The following is a 19,051-nucleotide window of genomic DNA, read 5'->3' as shown; positions in this document are numbered from 1 at the left end:
CTGTGACTAGTTTGGCATAGCTAGCTTTGGATACTGGAAACAAATCTACATTATTTCTGAACCTGCAATATTTTTAACAGCAGATAATAAAATTTAAGCTGTTTTGACTGGCTGTCTAAAACTTTACAAGTGCCTCTCAAATAAAATCAGCTTGAGGCAACTGAAAAGAGGAGGAACAATTTCAGAGGTGCACTGTAATTCACCAGTGTGGCTAATGCTTTTGCTCATGCCATTACTTTACATTTCCTCACAGGGAAACTCTGATACAGCGGAAGGCTTTGCCATCATGGGAAACCCTTACCTTGGTGTGACTCGTGTGAGCTCATCAGAAGGGTGCAGAATGCGGCAGGTGGTGAAGGTGAAGGTGGAGTTGGTTTGTGACATGCACTTCCCAGGATGAGGTACTAAATTAAAAAAAAGCAAATTCTTTGCATTTTACACAGAAAAAAAAAAAAAACCCAAACTTCTGTGTGCTAATAAGACAGATGCAAAAAAGTGATGAGATACCTCAGACAGGATCAATGCAAGAGAAGTGAAATATACAAGTGCTATGGTGTTATAACACTTGGTTCTCCAAACATATGTAAGACTCCAAGGCCAGTGCTAAAATGTTCTTCTGAAGCTTCCCCATGATCAATACCATTGCTGAAAACAGATTTAGACAAGGCAACACTTGAAATGCTAGCCCTTATCCAAACCAGCAGTTTTCATTGTTGGAAAATGACAACAAACATTCTCTGGTATCAGCAGCTAAGGAGCACTGAGATTTGCTGAATGCTCATGCACTTCTGCATTGAGATTGATCCACAAAGAGGTATCCCCATCACTTTTCAGTAATGGATCCGGCTTGCTAGTGCTACAGGAACAGATCAAAAAGTTGGGGTGGTGAGGGAATGGACACACAGCACTGTTTCTCTCTTCTCACATCCATGGTAAGGAAAGTGGTAATTTTTTGGATCCACTACTGCGCATCTGTGACATTTCCCCTGTGCATGTGCTTAGGTTCTTTAAGAATGTATGTCCTCAGCTGCACAATACAGCAGCTTTTAAACAGCGTAGTAAAGCACTTTCCCCGTAACTGTGGCTGTAAAGATTTCCCTCTGTTAATGTATCGTTAACTGGGGAAAGAAGCTTATAGTTTAAAAGCTGATGGACTTTGGCCAACTGCCTTCTTCTTAGTAGAGATACTTCTCTGGATGCATTAATCTGCTGTATAATGCAGCCAGGGTCATAGCAAAATAACTAGAAAATTTAAGAGCCATGCATCTGAAAAGCTGATTGAAGAACACCCAGAGTTAAGTATTACATCAAAGATATCATGATTGCATAGGTTCTCTTAATATCCAAACTTAGCAGTGGTCAAAAGACATGCGCAATAGAAACTGTGTGCAGCTCCCTCCCTCTTGTTTCAACCCAACCCTCTTGAGCCATTCCCCCACGTTAGCCACATTTTAATACCACAGTACACAAATATCCAACACATTGCAAAGGACAAACAGACAGACCAGCTAGATCAGACACCATTCTGAAATTTCCAGAGATGCTTAGCAGAAGCAAGGCAAGTCTCAATTGTGGCTGTGTTCCCTTTTCTATACACAAAGTAGTATCACAGCTCAAAATAGTGTGCGCACTTAGGTAGTCCCTCAGGAACACATAAGCAGTGTGTGAAGGGCAGAGCACGGGGGGTGTGAACAGTGGAAGCAGAAGTGGCTAAGCATATGACATGTGACTCAAGCTAACTTATAATAAGAACCAGAATGTACTGCTGTACATTAAAGAAGGATATTTCAATAAAACCCACTGGGGTGTCAGGTTAATACACTCAAATGTTAGCACAGCATAACATAACAACAAGCTCTACTTCACCTCCAGAGATGGTAATTATGACGCTTCAGGAATCCAGTTGCTTTAGAGATTAGTGTGAGCACTATAAAGTTATTACAAGGGAGCACAGCCTAGCAATCATGATTCTCTCCATAATGTAGAGAGTTAAAAGAAAGTCTGGAGAAAGAGTTCAAATAACTAGACATGAAAGAAAATTGGTTATTTAGAGGAAACAAAGGACTGTGACATAAATCAAGTAGAAATAAAGTTATCCCTGGATGATGAATAGAGAACAAAATAAAGCAATGCCAGTTTAGATTGCAAGCTCAACCCAAAGAAGCACATAGCTGTAATACAGTAAGTGAATTGTCCTCATTCATAATATCCATTGGGTATCCCCTCAGATTGGAAACAGACACATTGAAGATATGTAGCTGCATTAGCAAAAGCAAGACTCATTGTTACTAATGAGTCAGAGATAGGAGAAGGCTGCTAAAAGTAGAGAAATCACTTGACCCTAGTAAGAGGAAGCAAATCAAAACAATCAATGAAAATCATTTTCCAAGGATGTATTCCATCCGCAAATACCACTAAGAAAGTTCTGTACCAGCTTCATCCTCCATCAGTCAACAATGGGATGAATCATACTGCTGTTGCATTTTCCATCCTTTGGACACAGTACAAAGAGAGTGAGAACCTGTTGCTGTAAATGAACAAAGTTCATAAAATAGAAACAAAATTATTCATTCCTAACCCAGTAATTTTTCATAAAGCATGGCCATATTCTGAATTGGTATAAACTTTTGAATAAGTAATACGTAATTTTATGATGAGGCTATTTTCACATACACAACAAAAATTGTAACATTGAGTGATAAAGAAAACAGCAGTAGGGGTTTAAGAATAAACTGTTTAAGAATAAACTATGTTTTTATAAGAATAAAAAAGAGACTGTATCTGAATAACTCTTCCTCCATCTGTTTCACATAGGTTTGCCTAGGAAAATCTGTTTTATGTGGCTGTGGCTGAAAACAGATCTGTTTTAATTATCACCTCCTCTTCCAAAAAGTAGACAATTAAGTTCCGTATCTGCATGAAAAACAAACTGTATGTAATTGTTTAACAATATTTACAGAAAAATCATGTAATTTTGTCCATTAGGAATACTCCAAAACTAAATAGCACATGTGCTTCTCCCCTAAAATAAAAATCTAACTAACCCCTAGATTGCAGCTGTATTGTGCTTTGGCTTGCAGTAATTAAATACGCTTTACCTTATTAAGCTTTCTTCTATCAATTCTTAGGCATTTGGGAAAAAATGCAAAACATTACAAGCTCAAAGAGACTCTCCCGTCAGCACAAACACTGCAGTAAAGACATCTTTTCAAACACTGAAGGAAAAAAAAGAAATCCAAACCCAGATACTAATCAAGAACCTGTCTGCAGAGAGCTCCATCTTCTGGTAAAACAGAGCCTTCCCTACTTAAAACACAAAGTTGATTTTTCTGTAGCTCAGGGCTGTTTCAGACCCACTCTGAGCACACTCAGGGTTTACGGGCCATCTGCTCAGTGCAAAGAAAAGAACAAGGTGCTTTTAGGACACAATCGTCTGCTCAGGGAGCCCTCAAAAGACTTTATACAGTCTGGATCTTAAACCAGATTATGCAGAGAAAGGTAACAGGTAAACTAGTGGCCCGTCTCACCCACAAAAAGGTGTCAGACAAATTGAACTTGAGGGAGATGTGTAAAAGACAGCTATGGTAAAATGGCTTTAACTTCTGCAACACTGGTTCCAACCTCAAGTTCTCTGTTGTGTTAGATGAATAGTGAGGAACAGAGAGCTCACAGTGGCCAATAAGTATTTGCACTTCACACAAAGATCTGGTCGGGCTAACACAGGGTTATGCAAGAATGAACTTTTTTAGAAAATAAAATAAAATAATAAATAAAAAACCCAGCAACCTTCAGAGTATGATTTGATCCAGACTGACACAGAAGTAAACTTTTAGTTCAACTTTGGAGCAAGCCATTCTGATCGTCTTTTCTCCCCTCTTTGTGTTTTAGCAAAAGCAGGAAGCCAAAGACTTCTACATCTCCTTATAGCACAGGCTGGTTAGACATGGATTTGGAAGTGAATAATGACAAAGGACTGTTAGGTGGGCACCTCCTTCCTCAAAGTGTTACCATTTGAGATGCTTTTACCAGTCCATGCCAACAACTTCATGCACAGCTAAGCTGAAAGTTCCAAAAGGTAGGTCATGAATCACAGAATGGCTTGGTTTGGAAGGGACCTTAAAGCCCACCCAGTTCCAACCAGCCCACCCAGAGCTGCCACCCACAGGGTCAGGCGCCCAGGGCCCCATCTAGCCTGGACTTGAGTGCCTCCAGTGATGGGGCACTACAGCTTCTCTGGACAGCTGTGCCAATATCTAACTGGATTCACAGGACAAGATAAGCAGCTTCATGTGCTCTGTAAGTTCTGAAGAGTTCTTTCCTGCAGGCAACTGAAGGTGAATGTGCTGACGCCCAGTGCCACCTGCACCAAAACCTCCTGGCTGATAGGACAGAGAGAATAAAGGATATGCTGAATCTGATGCAGGGGTTGGCTACTGAAACAAAACAGAGTTAAGTGGTAAACTAAAAGCTCTATGATGTGCGCATAGTGCTGTCCTAAAGTGGTTTAGTGCCTTGTTAGGAGAACAACATACTGTGGTAAACGTTGTCTTTGGAAATAAACCTGACTACTCTAAACCTCTGAGAATACGTATGTCTATACCAGGAACATTACTCCTGTCATGTTTCTTAACTTTTCTCCCGAATATCTAACTTTTCAAACTTTCTATTTATTCTGACTTTGGAAAGAGAGAGAGCTTGAAACCTCAGAAAAGGCAGATATCCTTTTGACAGGATTTTCTTAGCTTTCTTTTGGCTCAGGTCTCCTTCTCACTTAACCATGGAGCGCAGATGTAAAATGACTTCTGAAGTATTTAATAAGGCTTCAACATGATGACTTCACCCCTAAACTGAAATTCTAGCATTTTGATAGCACAGACAGCAAATGCTCATTAAGAAAAAAAATCTCTGTGACATATTCATGCTATTTGAAAAAAATATATATTTAAATATGCATCCATATCTTAGTTCTAAGAGTAACAAAATTTATTGCTTTTCTATACAATGATAACCTCTTACTTTAAGCATATATAGTAACCCTGCTTAAAACAACTCAAATGTAAGACATTCATGATGTGTTTTTGTGATTTTTAGGCATCTATTTGAAAAGATCTCCACGTCATTATTTATGTCTAGAAACGAAGTACAGGAGGCTGATCCTGTAATGTTATGTACACATACTCTGTTGAAAGCAAAGCAACCCATCAGCGCACCTAGCAAACTCAAGTACTGGAAGATCAGTTTGCACCCAAGATTAACACGCAATTACATACATGCCAAACTTTAATTAAGTAGTCCTTTTAACTCCAAAATAAGAACATTCACAATAGTTTAACTTGAAGAACATTAAGTGCTTGAATGGCTTGTTTTGCTTTGTTGGTTTTTCTTTTTGCTTAAGGGAAATATGTATCTGAAAGGCAGCAAATTAAAACAACAAACTAACAAACAACAAACAGACTTCATACAGTTTTAAAATATACTACAGTTTCAAAGAATAAAAAGTACGCTGAAGTTAATAAAAAATTTGTGCTAAAGAAGTTAACACTCCTAGATGGTGTTACCATAGCCTTGTCCTGTAACTTCTTTACCATTCCAAAAATGCTGAAGAGTCTCCATTCAAGTGGCATACAAATTTCAAACTAATTCTGGGTGTTAGCCAAATCTGCAGTTCAGGAATTTATAATCAAGCCTCTGTCAAGTTATCAAGTCCACACAAAATACGTAGTTCCAACAGACCGAATAGAGATCATAAATTGCATGCATATTAATTTCTTCTGAAATATTCAGTGCCATGATTAGGATACAATCTGTATGTGGTGGTAAGGAAGTTATTTGACACATCAACTAATACTAAATTTCTCAACATTGGGACAAAAAAAAAAGAGATCGTAACTTTCGTAACTTTTTAGTCACAGTGATTTCTCACTCTATCTCTCTACGAGATGCAACTGATATTCTGTTCTGAATACATTTACTTTGGCTGTAAGACATCTTTGGCACTACCAGGAATTTCTTCTCTCTGGACACTGGACTTTGTTTTGGGCTCATCTCAAATTCACCCAGAGCAGCTCTCTACACACTAACAACATGATAGGAGGAACAGAACCTCGCAGTACTCAACCAGAGAAGACAAAAGGGTAAGATATAATCTTCACAGCATACACACAAACAGAGCAGGTGCCTACCCAAAAGGCTAAGATGATTTACAACTGCTAGAAATGGTCCTGATAGGCAGTATTTCCAAAGATATTTTGTTTCCAGGTTAGAAGAGCTGTAGCTCTGGAGTGACACATTCTGTGGTCTTCCAATAGCATCTGCAGAGATTTCTTTCTGCCATCCATGAATCACTTAAATCTGATTTTTTCCACAACGTATCTATCTTGCATCATAAGCAGTCAAGCATTGTATCCAAGAAATTTATCTCATTCCCTTTTTGTTTTATTTTACTTCCACATTCTCTACACATTCTTTACACCACAAGCTAGAACACCTCCTGGAAACAGGCAAGGAATGAGGTGCTAACTAGTGGCTACAACAGCCTTTTGGAGTACCTCACACACTTCCATACACACCCTTGCCTGCACTGCAATTCTTAACAAGAAACCTAGGATACGCACAAAGAATGCTGAGGAGGCTTTTCAAGAGAGTGGCTGCTCAATATTAAAATACAAAATCAAGTCATAAGCTAGGAATATATGTTTCTGCTTCCATAAATTATTCTTCAGTGGGCAGGCTGTGGATTCAGAAAAGCACTGCCACATTAATAAGTGCCTACTCTCAAAACATCCAGTGTATCTTGTATACCACCTGACAAGTTGCTTCAACAAAAAGCAGACACAGCAGTATCTTTACTTCATCTGAGCAATGAAATAGATAACGTGGTAGCTTATGGATTCTCTGAAATCCTAAGCAGCCAGGCGATTTGGATGAAGGAAAAAGAACAGGAAATAAATGTTCAATTTGTTTGTCCTAGACAGAGGTTGATCATTTTGACCAACTTCTGTAACGTATCAAAATTACTCAGCAAACAACCCAAGTAAGATTACAAGCATAACTTCAAGGATTTTATTCATTTGCCAACTTATAATGTAGGGAATATGCTTAAAAGCCTCATCTGAGATAACTAGAGTTTTCCAGGAAAAATCAGCAGTCACTAGGGAACAGCCTGTTCTACAGTGACCAGCAGTGAAATTACAACTGAGAAAGGAGATGGAGATGAATCCAAGTCTTTTCCCACCAATTTGTAATCATAACATGGGCCTAGATTTATAATTGTACTCTGAACAAAGATCTCTTCCAAATCCTTAGCCACAGACCTTTTTCTGATCTGTTCTGAAAAGAATAAAAAGCTGTTATCTATACGCCTCTCTCTATATAGTCCATGACAATAGTTTCACAACCTTTGACATGTTCCTGTGTTGTCTGTTCTTGTAATTGGAAGATTCTTTGCCCAAAGTAATAGACTTTCACACTATTATTTTGAGTACATGAAAAACTGCTTGTTCCCTTCCTCCTTGCAGCAACACACTTTAAAATAAATCATCTTTTCTTGAATATTTTCTTCTGTAGACTACAGAAAAGTCAGTTACTTCAGTCTTAGATTATTTCAGTCCATGTTTCCTAGAACTTGTGCTTTTCCTGCTGTTATTATTTAGACTTCAAATGGTGAACACCTGGACAAAACTGTACACATCTGTGGAGGTACTATTTATATCCACATTAATATAAAAATTTAAGAACACTGTTATTCCTAAACAATTTCATAGAATAAAGCCAATTTTTGCAAATGGAAAGGGAAGTTGAAGGGTTTGGATGAAGTTTAGCCTTATTACGACTGACTTAAAGTAGCTTATGTTCAGTGGTTGACAGCATTGAACTGGCCCACTAATGAGAGCAACAGATACTCTGCCCTTCACAAAAAGAGCTGAGAAATATTGCTGTCTAGCCCTGAGAAATCATCTGATCTTTCAAAGATCGGTCAAATAATAAGTTATGATTTATTCCAGAAAAAAAGAGGGTGAAGAAAGCATCCTTACTTAAAGTAGTTACATAGAAACAAGTCTGAAGGGAGTTCTTTTAAAGATTCTTTCTTTTAAATACAGTTATTTACCAGTGGCAAATCTTAAAGAACTAGCAATCCTATGAAGCTTATTAAAACAAAACAAAATCAACAGAGAAAGAAATCATGCAAACTCAAAACACATCTATACTCTGAAAACTTGTAAGTTCATACAAGAATGGACTGAGAACGTCAGTTCAGAGTATCTAATAACCTATGTTGTTCTGAATCATTTCAAGATGTCTTTATACGGTATAAATATGAAAGATAGAAGTTAAGAATAGTGTGATGGACAGGAAACGAGGAAAACATTGTTTCTGGCACCAAAACATCCTCTTAGTTATTTATCTCAATTTAAGTTTTATCCCAAAGAAAATTTAAAACCAGATACTTGTATCTGAGGTAAATGAATTAAAATTGCAGAATTTCCTGGCTTGATTTTAAGGCACTTCCATTTGTTTCAGTGAGGGCAACTTAGATATGCACCTTTTGTCATCATTTCATCTCCCCTCCCCTCCACCCCACCCCTCCCCACCCCCTCCCATATATAAAATGTAAAGTATGGAATCACCCTTTATGAAAAGTTAGGAAAATATCTACACTGTAAGCATACAGAATATATATTATCTATACATAACACACTGAAGTGAGTGTGCACTCAGGACACATACAAGTCCCACAGGTGCCACACACAGGTTTGTGAATAAATCATTTCTTTTAGCAGCCTTCTCTTATCAAAATAAAGTAAAATATTGACCACGGATTCTGTTACTGAAAAAAAGTGTCAAACTAAAAGATTATTAAAGAAAGGATTTTTGAGCCAATGTTAGAATGGTTATGTTCTAACCACCGCACACACTACCGTGCAGATGCTACACACAAAGCGATATTATGGATGCTGTTCTGGAGAGATGTGAGAATGGCCCAGTAATCAAAATCCTGTAAAGATGTCAGTTTTACTGGACTTAATGAGTTTCCCTCACCAGACCCCTCATCATCGTCAGCCGTGGACTCCTGCATCTCCTCTGTGAAAGCCTGAGATTGGCGGGGGTTATTCTTGTTGTCTGAAACAGTCACTTGTGCTTGTGACCTCTCACCTGAGGTCTCTGTGTGCTGAACTGGCGTCGAGGTAGTTAGGCCCTTGTAAGAAATGTCACCTGTCTCATCTTCCTCATAGTCATTAAGGCAGTACACTTCATCCAGGTCGAGGTCCAGGGTCCTGAAGCCCTTAGTGACAACCCCGGGCCTCGGGTCCAGGATCCCACCCAAGTGAGGCTGAGCCAGCTGCTGCCAGTGGTGCAAAGTGGCAGAACCTTGAAAGGGAACAAAAAGACAACCGCAAATAAATCAGTAATCAATCCAGAATCCAAAAGGCCAAAAATCTCACTTGGTTTATCCAGAAGTCCAAACCTCAGACTCACTCATAGTTTGGAGCTTCCAAGAACCAGTCTTAATACTTCTAGGAAGACATACTGCAGGGCAAAGCTGCTTCAGCATTTCCAGATCAGTACAAAATAAACCAACTGTATCAGCACTTAGGCAAAGCCTGGTGGCAGAACGTGGTACACTTGTGCACATGCACATCTCCTCCCCATCAATATTCTCATCTCCTTAAATTCACAGGATTAAGCAGGAGTAGAAAAAAATTATATTTAAGAGTTGAACTGAAAGCTCTAAGAATATAAACCACATATTCCCGCATTAAGCTCACACTAAGAAAGGTGCTAGAAACATGCTAGTATTTACTACTGGCCACTGACAGGAGGATACAGCGAGGTCAGCATTCTAACGTGTTAGAAAGCCACATCAACTCCAAGCACATGTAAGCAAGTAAGACTTCTGGGCTATACATCCACTCCAAATACTTGTATGGACCCTATCAGGGTCCCTACACTACACGGACAGCCAGCTACTACGTAACTAAATGCTACCATACCTGCAGCTTCATCCTTGGCAGAAAAAATGCTTTAAGTGCATTTTCCAGAGAAAAGCATTCAACATACAGTCTTCAACATGAGACAATGAGTCACAAATAGCAACACATCAGATTAAACTGGTATATACCAAGATGCACCCACTGAAATCAGGGGAGGACTTGGGTGATTCCTCAAACACCAACTAAACATCATTTGGAAGAGCCAACATTTTCCCATGTGTGCCTATCAGTCACAACTGCGTAACGTGTAGCTTAAAACTATTCCTTCCAGGTCTTATTAACAAAGCATCTTCATTTTCATCTCTGTTAGCTCAAATCAGAGCAGTTTTTGCAGTGTTGCTCCTGCCCTCTCTCCCCAAAACAGAACAGTGACTCATTCAATAAACTGACATATGAATATCTCACCACCATTAAAAGACTAAGAATGTTCAATTTGTTGCATGCTATATGTAAAAATCTAACACCCTTAAATAACTAGGGGAGGAATGGCTCTCACTCACATTATTCTGCATGAGAAAGAAGAATCCCATTGAATGAAAATAATTTCTCAATAAGGACATTTAATTACAGCAAGCTTATTGTAAATAGGAAATTAACTGAGAAAACTTCTTCCCTTGCAATAGCTGAGCTCAGCGAGTAGTGTTGTAATGATGTCTATGTCACTTTTTAAAACCTGTAATTTTTAGCTCAACAAGAAATATTCCACAGTACAGAATAATTGGATCCGCAGGGCTACTTTGGATAATGGTCTAGATTATTTTTAGTAAGTTTTGAGAGACTAGGGAGGATTCAAGCTGATTGGGACCCTTAAGGCTTGAGAGACAGAGATCTTTACTGTGCCAGAATAAATAACCATAACAAAAAGAATATCCCTATAATTTGTTTTTATTTCTGAATTGTCACAAAGGTCAAGTTCTTTCCTTCACACACTGCCCTCTGAGTTCTAGTAAAGAACAGAGCTTCGCTGTAGGAGAATTCTCTCTAAGAAAAATGCCAGAAACCAGCATTTCTTTCTGTACTGCATGTAAGTATAAAATCCTGTTGCCAATGAACTTCTACCAACAAGCTTTTGAAGAGGGAACCTTTTTCACCTCCTGTATGACCAAAACCAGTACTCAGAGAAACTCCACAGAATAAATGTACTAAGTTAATAATATTTTACATCTTTCCCAAGGAAATATATTCAGCAGAATACCTGTATTGTGAGTTTTAACACTTCTAGTGATGCTACATGTTATCAGTTTCTTTTGGAAAGGAGGACATCAGCGTTTCTATGCACCTCTATTACTTTAACCTCAGTCTCATACAAGATGCGTAAGCGAGCTTCAACTTTTTCATAGAGAAAATTAACACAAATGCAAAAAGCAATTAATAGTTGTGAACATTCATTTGTAAACTGACTTAAAGAAATATATATATAAAAAAAAAGCCAAATGAAGGGAGTAGTTCTTGTCCTGTATTGAATATGCCAGACTTGACTAGACAGTTTCCTAAGTTATATTAGTTTTCTTATAGTATACAGGGAGTGATATTTAGCGCTTAAGGTACAAGAAGCTACAAATACAGTTGTTTAGTTAAAAAAGAAACAAGAAAAAACAACCTCACCAAAGTGTAACTAAAGCAAGTCAATTTGAGCAGACATTATATTCTGTTTTTAAAAGATGTAAGGAAAAAATAATTCATTCCTTAGGGCCTCTGTCACGCTATTTATTTTACTGTGGGACTCAACGGCTTCAAAGGAGTAGAAGGCACTAACTGGAATAATACAGAACCAACCTTTTCTTGTCCCATTTTATGGCATGATTATCCTTAGGAAAACAATACAAACCAAAACCACAACTACTGGTAGCAGTTTGTAGGTACTATTTTGCCACGGTAGCATGAAGTTTTTTGTTTTTTTTTTTTTAAAAAAAAAAAGAAGCCAGAATTAAACTTCATAAAAAATATATGGGAAAGAAACTATGCTGAAGTGAGGAGCAAAATAATAAACATGTGTTTAATAAAAGACAGCAAACAGCAAACCTATGAAACAGGGAGACAAACATACCATAAATGAGATGTAAAACCAAATGCAGGAAGTACTTCAGCAGATAATTTTAAGGAAAAAAATTACCCAGTGGGAATAATAAACAAAATTATTTAAACAAAATCCAACAAAACAGTCAGATAGAAAGATGATAAGGAATTAAAGAGTTTATTGGAAGAAAAAAAGCAGATATAATGGGATGGTGACAGAAATCTATTACAGCGGTAGCAAAAACAGCAACTTAAATGAAGCTGGATCATCCCCTCTCTCATGATGTAACAGCCTTTTAATGACCACTGAAAAGCAATCATGTAAACAAACTACTACAATCTGCTAAACAGCATGGACTCATGCTATGGCTATAGTTTCATTTGAATAGGCAGATACAGCATGTACTTTCTTCAGGACACAAAAAGGGTTGGTTTTAGCTTCTGAGTATGTGTTCTGCTAAAGACTTCCTATAGGCAAAACAAAAAATTTCTAAAAAGATGAACAAATGACACAGACAACATAATATAACGCAAAAATTCTCTCTGAGGAAGGGGGGGGAGGACCAAAACAGAAAGAAACCAAAGCTACATTACATAACTACTGTTATTTCTGCAGTGCTATAGGCTTTTGTTTAAGATCTGGAGGAATTTACTCAATTTTCACTGCCAGCAACAACCTGAGAGTTCTGAAGAAAGCCAGGCTGACTATACTACTCTTGTGTACCACCAGCTTTGTTAGGCAGACTATAGAAATGCACTTTGCTCTGAAATTAAGCTCTAGTCCTGACAGCAATATGTAGAGAAAATTTGGCTAAAAACCCTATTTCACAAGTGAAACCAAAGCCATAGAGACTCATGTGGCCACTCAGTCAATTAAAGTGCAGAGGTCATTTTTAATCACAAATGTAGTCCTATTAAACCAACTGGTCTATTCAAAGCAAAGGTCTTTGCAGACATCTACAGAAATGAGAGCGGATGAACTAATACTCTGTTACCCATTTTCAGATACACAAAAACCTTCCTTTTCTAAGTATGAAACAGCAACACTGAGATTTAGCTCATATGTAAGAGTGTGCTGCTTATGCATGTATGGCCTGTAATATTTTATTCCCTTGGCTGGATTTGTTTCCTAATATTTTTAAGGCTTGTAGAAAAATGTAGTAGCTAAAAGATTTCAAACCAACAGCGTGGATTGCTGTCTCTAAAGTAAAAAGAATACGTATTGCAAAGATTTCCTGCTTTCTGATAATGGATAAGAGACCACAAAGAGTCACTTAGAAGAACAGATAAAGGCCGAGGCCCTTTGTTATCACCTTCTAGTGGTTTCACAATCTGAAGCTTTTCTGGTAGGTAGGAGCGACTGCTGATAGACATTCCTGAATATCCAGTGAATTCTGAAAATCTGGAGTGAGTTCCCAGAGACATGATGCTTTCTGTGGGAGTAATGGAACCACTACGGAGTTCACCCTTTTCTGCCAGTTCCCGCAACTTCCTTTCCTGCTCTTCTTCAAAGAACTTCCGCTCCGAGAGGTAATTCTCCCGCCTAAGGGACAGCCTGCGAAGGGCAGTCTCTAGGTCACTGGAGCCTGGTGTCCCCGGAGTTCCGGGCTTCTTCATTCTGTCTTCATTCCTACAGCATAATGGGACAAAAAAAAAAAAAAAGAAAAAAGAAAAAGGTGGGGGTGGGAAAAAAGATTATTTCAGAAACTTAAAGTTTTCACATGACAGTTTTGAGACATTCAGATTACTATGCTTGGAAACAACTTACCACACTTCAAGTGAGCTGCTCTAAGGCAAACACCAATATTTTCTCTCTTTTAACATCAAAAACATTTTGAAACCCAGTTCCTGGCTGGGAAAGCTTCACTTTAGCTAAGAACCTCCTCATACTAAGAACTGAGAGATGTTTACTAGTCTCTCTCTTATGATTATACAAACTCAAGTGAGAAGGCCAAGTCCTTTAGGGACAGTAAGTCACACAAGCATAATATGATGATAAAGATTCACTGCTTGTTTTGAGACGTTAAGTAGTTTTTTTATAACGTGTATGAAGCATAAGCTGGAGCTACACTGAGGGAAGAGACAAGTAGCTGGAAAGTAACGTTCTACCTACTAGCTGGTTTCCTTCATAAGTTTTCATAGTAGGTTTCCAACATCCACCTACACATCCCACCACTTTATTTAAGATCAGAAGAGTTAGCTGCAGCTGCAACTTAGGTCAGAATTCTATAGCATTAATGTAAAACTACAAAAATGCAATTAAACCTAAGTTCCACATCTGCGAAGAGAATGTGTGGTTTTATGTCATCCAGTGATGATGCATTTCCAAAGAGGTGCAAATTGCAGAAACTGATACACAGTGCTTTCAAAAAGCATGAGCGTTGAAGAACTGAAAGCACAAAAAGTAACATTTGAAGATAGCTGCATGATATTAGATGAAAAGAGAAACTCCTCGCCTCTATGTCAGAATTAAGAACAAAAAACAAAACAAACAAAAAAACCCACAAAGCCAAGTGCCACAGTACTGACCCATTCTCAGAGTCTGTCTCTAGGATGATGCTGTTGGTCTTGTTGTCTATCACAATGTTAGAGATGTCTCCCCCATAGAAACTGGAACGTGGAGTGCTGATACAGCTGGAAATGAGCGAGTTCATCGCAGAAGACTGGTTGGAGCCTGGGATATTCATTGGCGATGGAGTCATGGATCTTTGCTTGACAACTTGGTTAACATTTCTCACTGTCTCGAAGACCCGCTTCTGATGACTGGTAAGACATACACACGAAGTTAATAATCACTTAATACCTTAAAAACCAGATAAACAGGTAACAATTTGTGAATGACCCTACCACAGCTCCACTAAATAACTTTTCCTTTATAGTATCTGTATAAGAGTACACGTAGGATCCCATCTTCATTACAGTCTGGCCATCACATTCAATCCATCAACATAACACTTACATCATGCTAGAATATTTTAGGCAGATTCCTGGAGAATTATGTGGATGGATACCCCCAAATATTAGCATAAATTAAGTGAAAGACAATTTTTTTCTGGTGCAAAAGTACTACTGCTTTGTTTTACATTTCAACAATGGCTGAACAACAGAACAGCCCATCCCTTCCAGCTTAAAGCTAACACTGCAGTGGTATAACAAGGACACCATGCCTTTCACTATTCAGTGTCATTCAGATTTCTATCCTGTCCATGAGTATTCAACAGTTGCACCCTTCGTGTGCAGGCTCCAAGACTGTAGCTGTTTGTCTGTAAGAGGATGAATCTAAGAGCATCTATCAACAAAATGTCCCACAGAGTTTTCACTGCTGAGCAAATAAATGAAACCCATGAAAGCTATTATACCTAAAAGAGGTGTTGTTCTTTGGTATATCCATAGCAATATAAAAGAATTCCTAAAGAAACTATTCTTAAGTTAGATTACTCTGGTAGGACAAAAGGATCCTACGGAGTTTTGAGCATGCTCACATCTTTTCCACCTTACACTTCTCTAACCAACACTTCCCCGTCAAAGCCTCATTTACAGTTCTTGACTCTTTTTCTGAAATGCTTAAGTATATATCAGACTGTCTGTAAATACACTTGGAAGGTTTCTTGGAAGTGGCTAGTCCTTTCTTCATAAAATGACAGGTCAAAAAAGGTAAAAGCTTTAAAGACCCCCTAATTAGGATTAAACTGTTTCAAATAAACCAGACCATGCTTTGTTCAATTACACAAGATAAACCTGTTGGAGTACACATTCAACTTACATCAATAAAGCCTTTTCTGCCAAGCTGTAGCTAACTTTAGATTTTGGGCCTTAGTAAGTATTTAACTTGTTTCAAACCACTCTCGTTTAATTCAAGAGAGCATTAGCAAAATGTGAGCTAACTAATTTACGCAGGTGTAATTGGCATCAGACTGTAAGTACACAACCACTCCAAATCCCTGTCTACATTGATGTTCCCTCTCTAAAAATTGGATTAGATCAATAATTACTTTGTAACTTCTGCTCTAATATCTGAAAAGAGAACTTAAGGAACTGAACTCATCCCCTGAACATTAAATGACAAAACCCAGCACGGTAACACACAAGAAAACCCATCTTTTTCATTCTCAGAACCATGTTTTCAGCACTCAAGAATGAGTATAAAAATTTCACGAGGCAAGGAAAAACCTCTAGGTTTTCTTACGGTAGCTTAACAAATATATATATATATATGTATATATATATAACCATCCTAATAACCAGATAATTTGTTTTTCTTTCCCTCTGTCACTAATGCTTTTCCAGAAATATTTAGTTCTAAACCTCCAGCTCAACTATATCCTGTCTTTTCCTTTCTTAACAAAAACTAATTAGCTCCAGATATAAACAATCAATTAGGAACCAATTCTTTTCAGTCATACGCCAAGTCAGGAGAGTCAGGTTCATCTAGATGCAGCTCCTTCCTCATTGACCCTTCTATCTCTGCTGCCAAAGAATCCTGGTAAAGACAAGTACAAAAGTAAAATAAAGATCTTAGTATTAAGGTGTTGTCACTGCAGAAAACAATTGATTAGTTCTATAAAATACCTAACTAAAGTAAATTGTCATTCCAGAAAAAAAAAAAAAGGTTTAAAAATGAAAATAGACTGGAAAGCTAGAAGACTAATGAATATACCGAATATACTAAATATATTCACAATGAATATAATGAATATACTTAAATAGGTGACAAGTTACAGCTTAGCTTCATACTGTTACAGATCTCACCATCTGAGGAGACATGATAACATCTGACAAAAATCTTGAAAGAACAGTACAGGCAACAACAGATTCCAGGTCATCCAGCTTTTAAGAGTAAATTCCCTTTGCCATGACAACTTCCTTTCATGTAAAATGTTTTGCTTAATTTCTTTCTGTTTAAAACCACCAGAAAATATTATTTTCTCTTACAGCATTACCCACTGACCCACAGAAAAAGAGTTCTGGGAATGAAACGTTAATATACTTCCCCTATAGGGTTAAAGGTGATCAGTTCTCCACTGCTGGTCAGTATGCATTACTGCCTAAATGTAGTGAAGTCTAAATGCCAGGTTCCCTGAACCAACATTTGAAAACCATCTTTATTCAAAACGCACAAATATATCTGAGCACAAGTATACTTTTCTCAGCTTTCAAATTGTATTTGTGCAAATACAAGTTACAATATTAAAGGTCTGCACTTTAAACTGGCCTATGCTCCACCTTGGAAGGGACTGAAAAAGCAAGGTAGTTTCCTTCTTGTGAGCATAAACCAACCTATTTGTGTTCTTTCTCGGCAGTTAAGATGAGGCATGGCTAAAGACAAGGAGGGCAGAGTAGATTCTGTTGTTTAATTACATTAATGAAACTCAAAAGAAATTTCATTGGTACCAATGCCTTAAGAAGTAATGAAACTATTTTAGAGATACACAGGCAAATGAAACTAGGCACTGAACATTCCTAGATGTTTTTATCCACTCTCACATTTGGTTAAGGGTACTGCATATTCTCCACGCTTAAAACGTACAATGTCATAATCAAATGCAATTAATTAAATAATGTTGATAGAACCAGAGAGATCTCCATAACTGGCATTATCATAGTACACATTAACAACAACTATTCCATCAATGAATTTTCAGTATCACTAAAATGAGGATGTCTATGTAGCATATACAGTTACTGAAGAAATAGAGGGTACAGCACAAGTGATGAGAAGGATGCCACATCCATGAGCCATCAGTTATGTTATCAAGAAGTTACATCTCCAAAGATATATAAGAAAACGAGGAAGCTCCTACTGAAAACCAGGCCCCACCATACATGAGATGCATACTGTTCTACCCATGACATACAGCCCGGTCAACTTAAGGTTCCACGTAATACCACAGTGAAAACTACCAACTACACAGCACCACTGTTTCAGAACAAAACATGCAGCGTCAAGCACTCAGGTATACTGTAACACTACATATACATATTACACCCATGGTCCTGTCTGCATCTCATCCTTGGGGATGTAATTCAGATGTAAACATTCACATTTGTTCAGTTGTTTTCTGAAATGTTTTTTTTTTTTTTTCCTTAGATCTACTTACCATAGGGAAGAGGCCGAGGGAGTGGTACCGACGTGAAACAGCATTTGGCATAGTCTTGTTCCTAAGGTTTTTCAGCTCTTCTTGAGCCTCATGAAGCATTTCCATGCACTCTGCATACTTGTCTTCCAGCTCACGCAACTACAACATTGAGAAAACAGCCTAAGACCTTGTGATCTGCACTATAGTCATGAAAAGACCATAAACTGTTTTAACACTACTAAGAATAATAGTGTAAGGAAGAATATCCTATTATAAAGGAAAATAACTCTGAAGGGTCAATTTCCTATCACTGAAAATAATGAATAGCATTGATTAGTAACAGAAAGGGAATATGTAAAGTTTTAGGCTGATGATTAATAAGGGAGGAGAAGGAATTAGTGGCCCCAGTTCCTATCTTCTCTATCTAGATGAAGGAATTGTCAAAGAAAAGATATGGAGCTAAATGTATGTTTAGTCCGACCATCTGCAACAGTTCTTATTTGCCTGATTATCATCATGACGACCACAGTGGCAAACAGCATGAAAAAAGAACAAGATACTGCACAGTGTCCCAAAAGACCAAAGAATTTTTAAACCAAGACTTACATATATATTTACATAACTTCCAACAGCCTAACACCATGCCTTATTTATAGCTTGACCTTCTCAAAAAACACACCATATGTAATCACTCTGTGTGCGAATGCAGATGTCTGCACACCCTCATGGTTTTTCAGTTCATCAGTCACTTCAACAAAGCTGGGCAAAGAGGCAGAAGCCGGAAATACTGCAGTCCTACAAGTTTCATAAAAATGAGCTACTTTGCTTAGAAGCAGAGACTCCAGTGGAAAAGCATGGGCTCAATCTTTGTGGAGCACTGCAAATCCAAAAGGACTACCAGTGGGAAACGCTTCACTGAGCATTCCTATCTTTGATGCAAGGTAGTCCAAGTGTTAGACACACCAT

The 19,051-nt window shown here is 37.9% G+C and overlaps 1 protein-coding gene across 12 annotated transcripts in view; it reads right to left on the bottom strand.

Annotated features, from left to right (window-relative positions):
• TRAK1 (trafficking kinesin protein 1) overlaps nt 1–19,051 on the bottom strand; it is a 131,077-nt gene that overhangs the window by 7,449 nt on the left and 104,577 nt on the right. For 9 of the 12 annotated variants that reach the window (XM_046938177.1, XM_046938178.1, XM_040696040.2 and 6 more), the window contains 6 exons: nt 18,107–18,244; nt 16,412–16,488; nt 14,538–14,771; nt 13,322–13,638; nt 9,040–9,369; nt 302–404 (listed from right to left, as the gene is read on the bottom strand). In XM_046938177.1, the coding sequence (XP_046794133.1) occupies nt 302–404; nt 9,040–9,369; nt 13,322–13,638; nt 14,538–14,771; nt 16,412–16,488; nt 18,107–18,244 (1,199 nt within the window). The remainder of the gene's footprint in view (nt 1–301; nt 405–9,039; nt 9,370–13,321; nt 13,639–14,537; nt 14,772–16,411; nt 16,489–18,106; nt 18,245–19,051) is intronic. The other 3 variants (XM_418813.7, XM_025147511.3, XM_004939479.5) reach the window with 1 other exon arrangement.

This window comes from Gallus gallus, chromosome 2 (genome assembly GCF_016699485.2).
Source record: "Gallus gallus isolate bGalGal1 chromosome 2, bGalGal1.mat.broiler.GRCg7b, whole genome shotgun sequence".
NCBI lineage: Eukaryota > Metazoa > Chordata > Aves > Galliformes > Phasianidae > Gallus > Gallus gallus.
The sequence above is the reverse complement of the archived record's forward strand: the minus strand, read 5'-3'. Positions and strand labels throughout refer to the sequence as shown.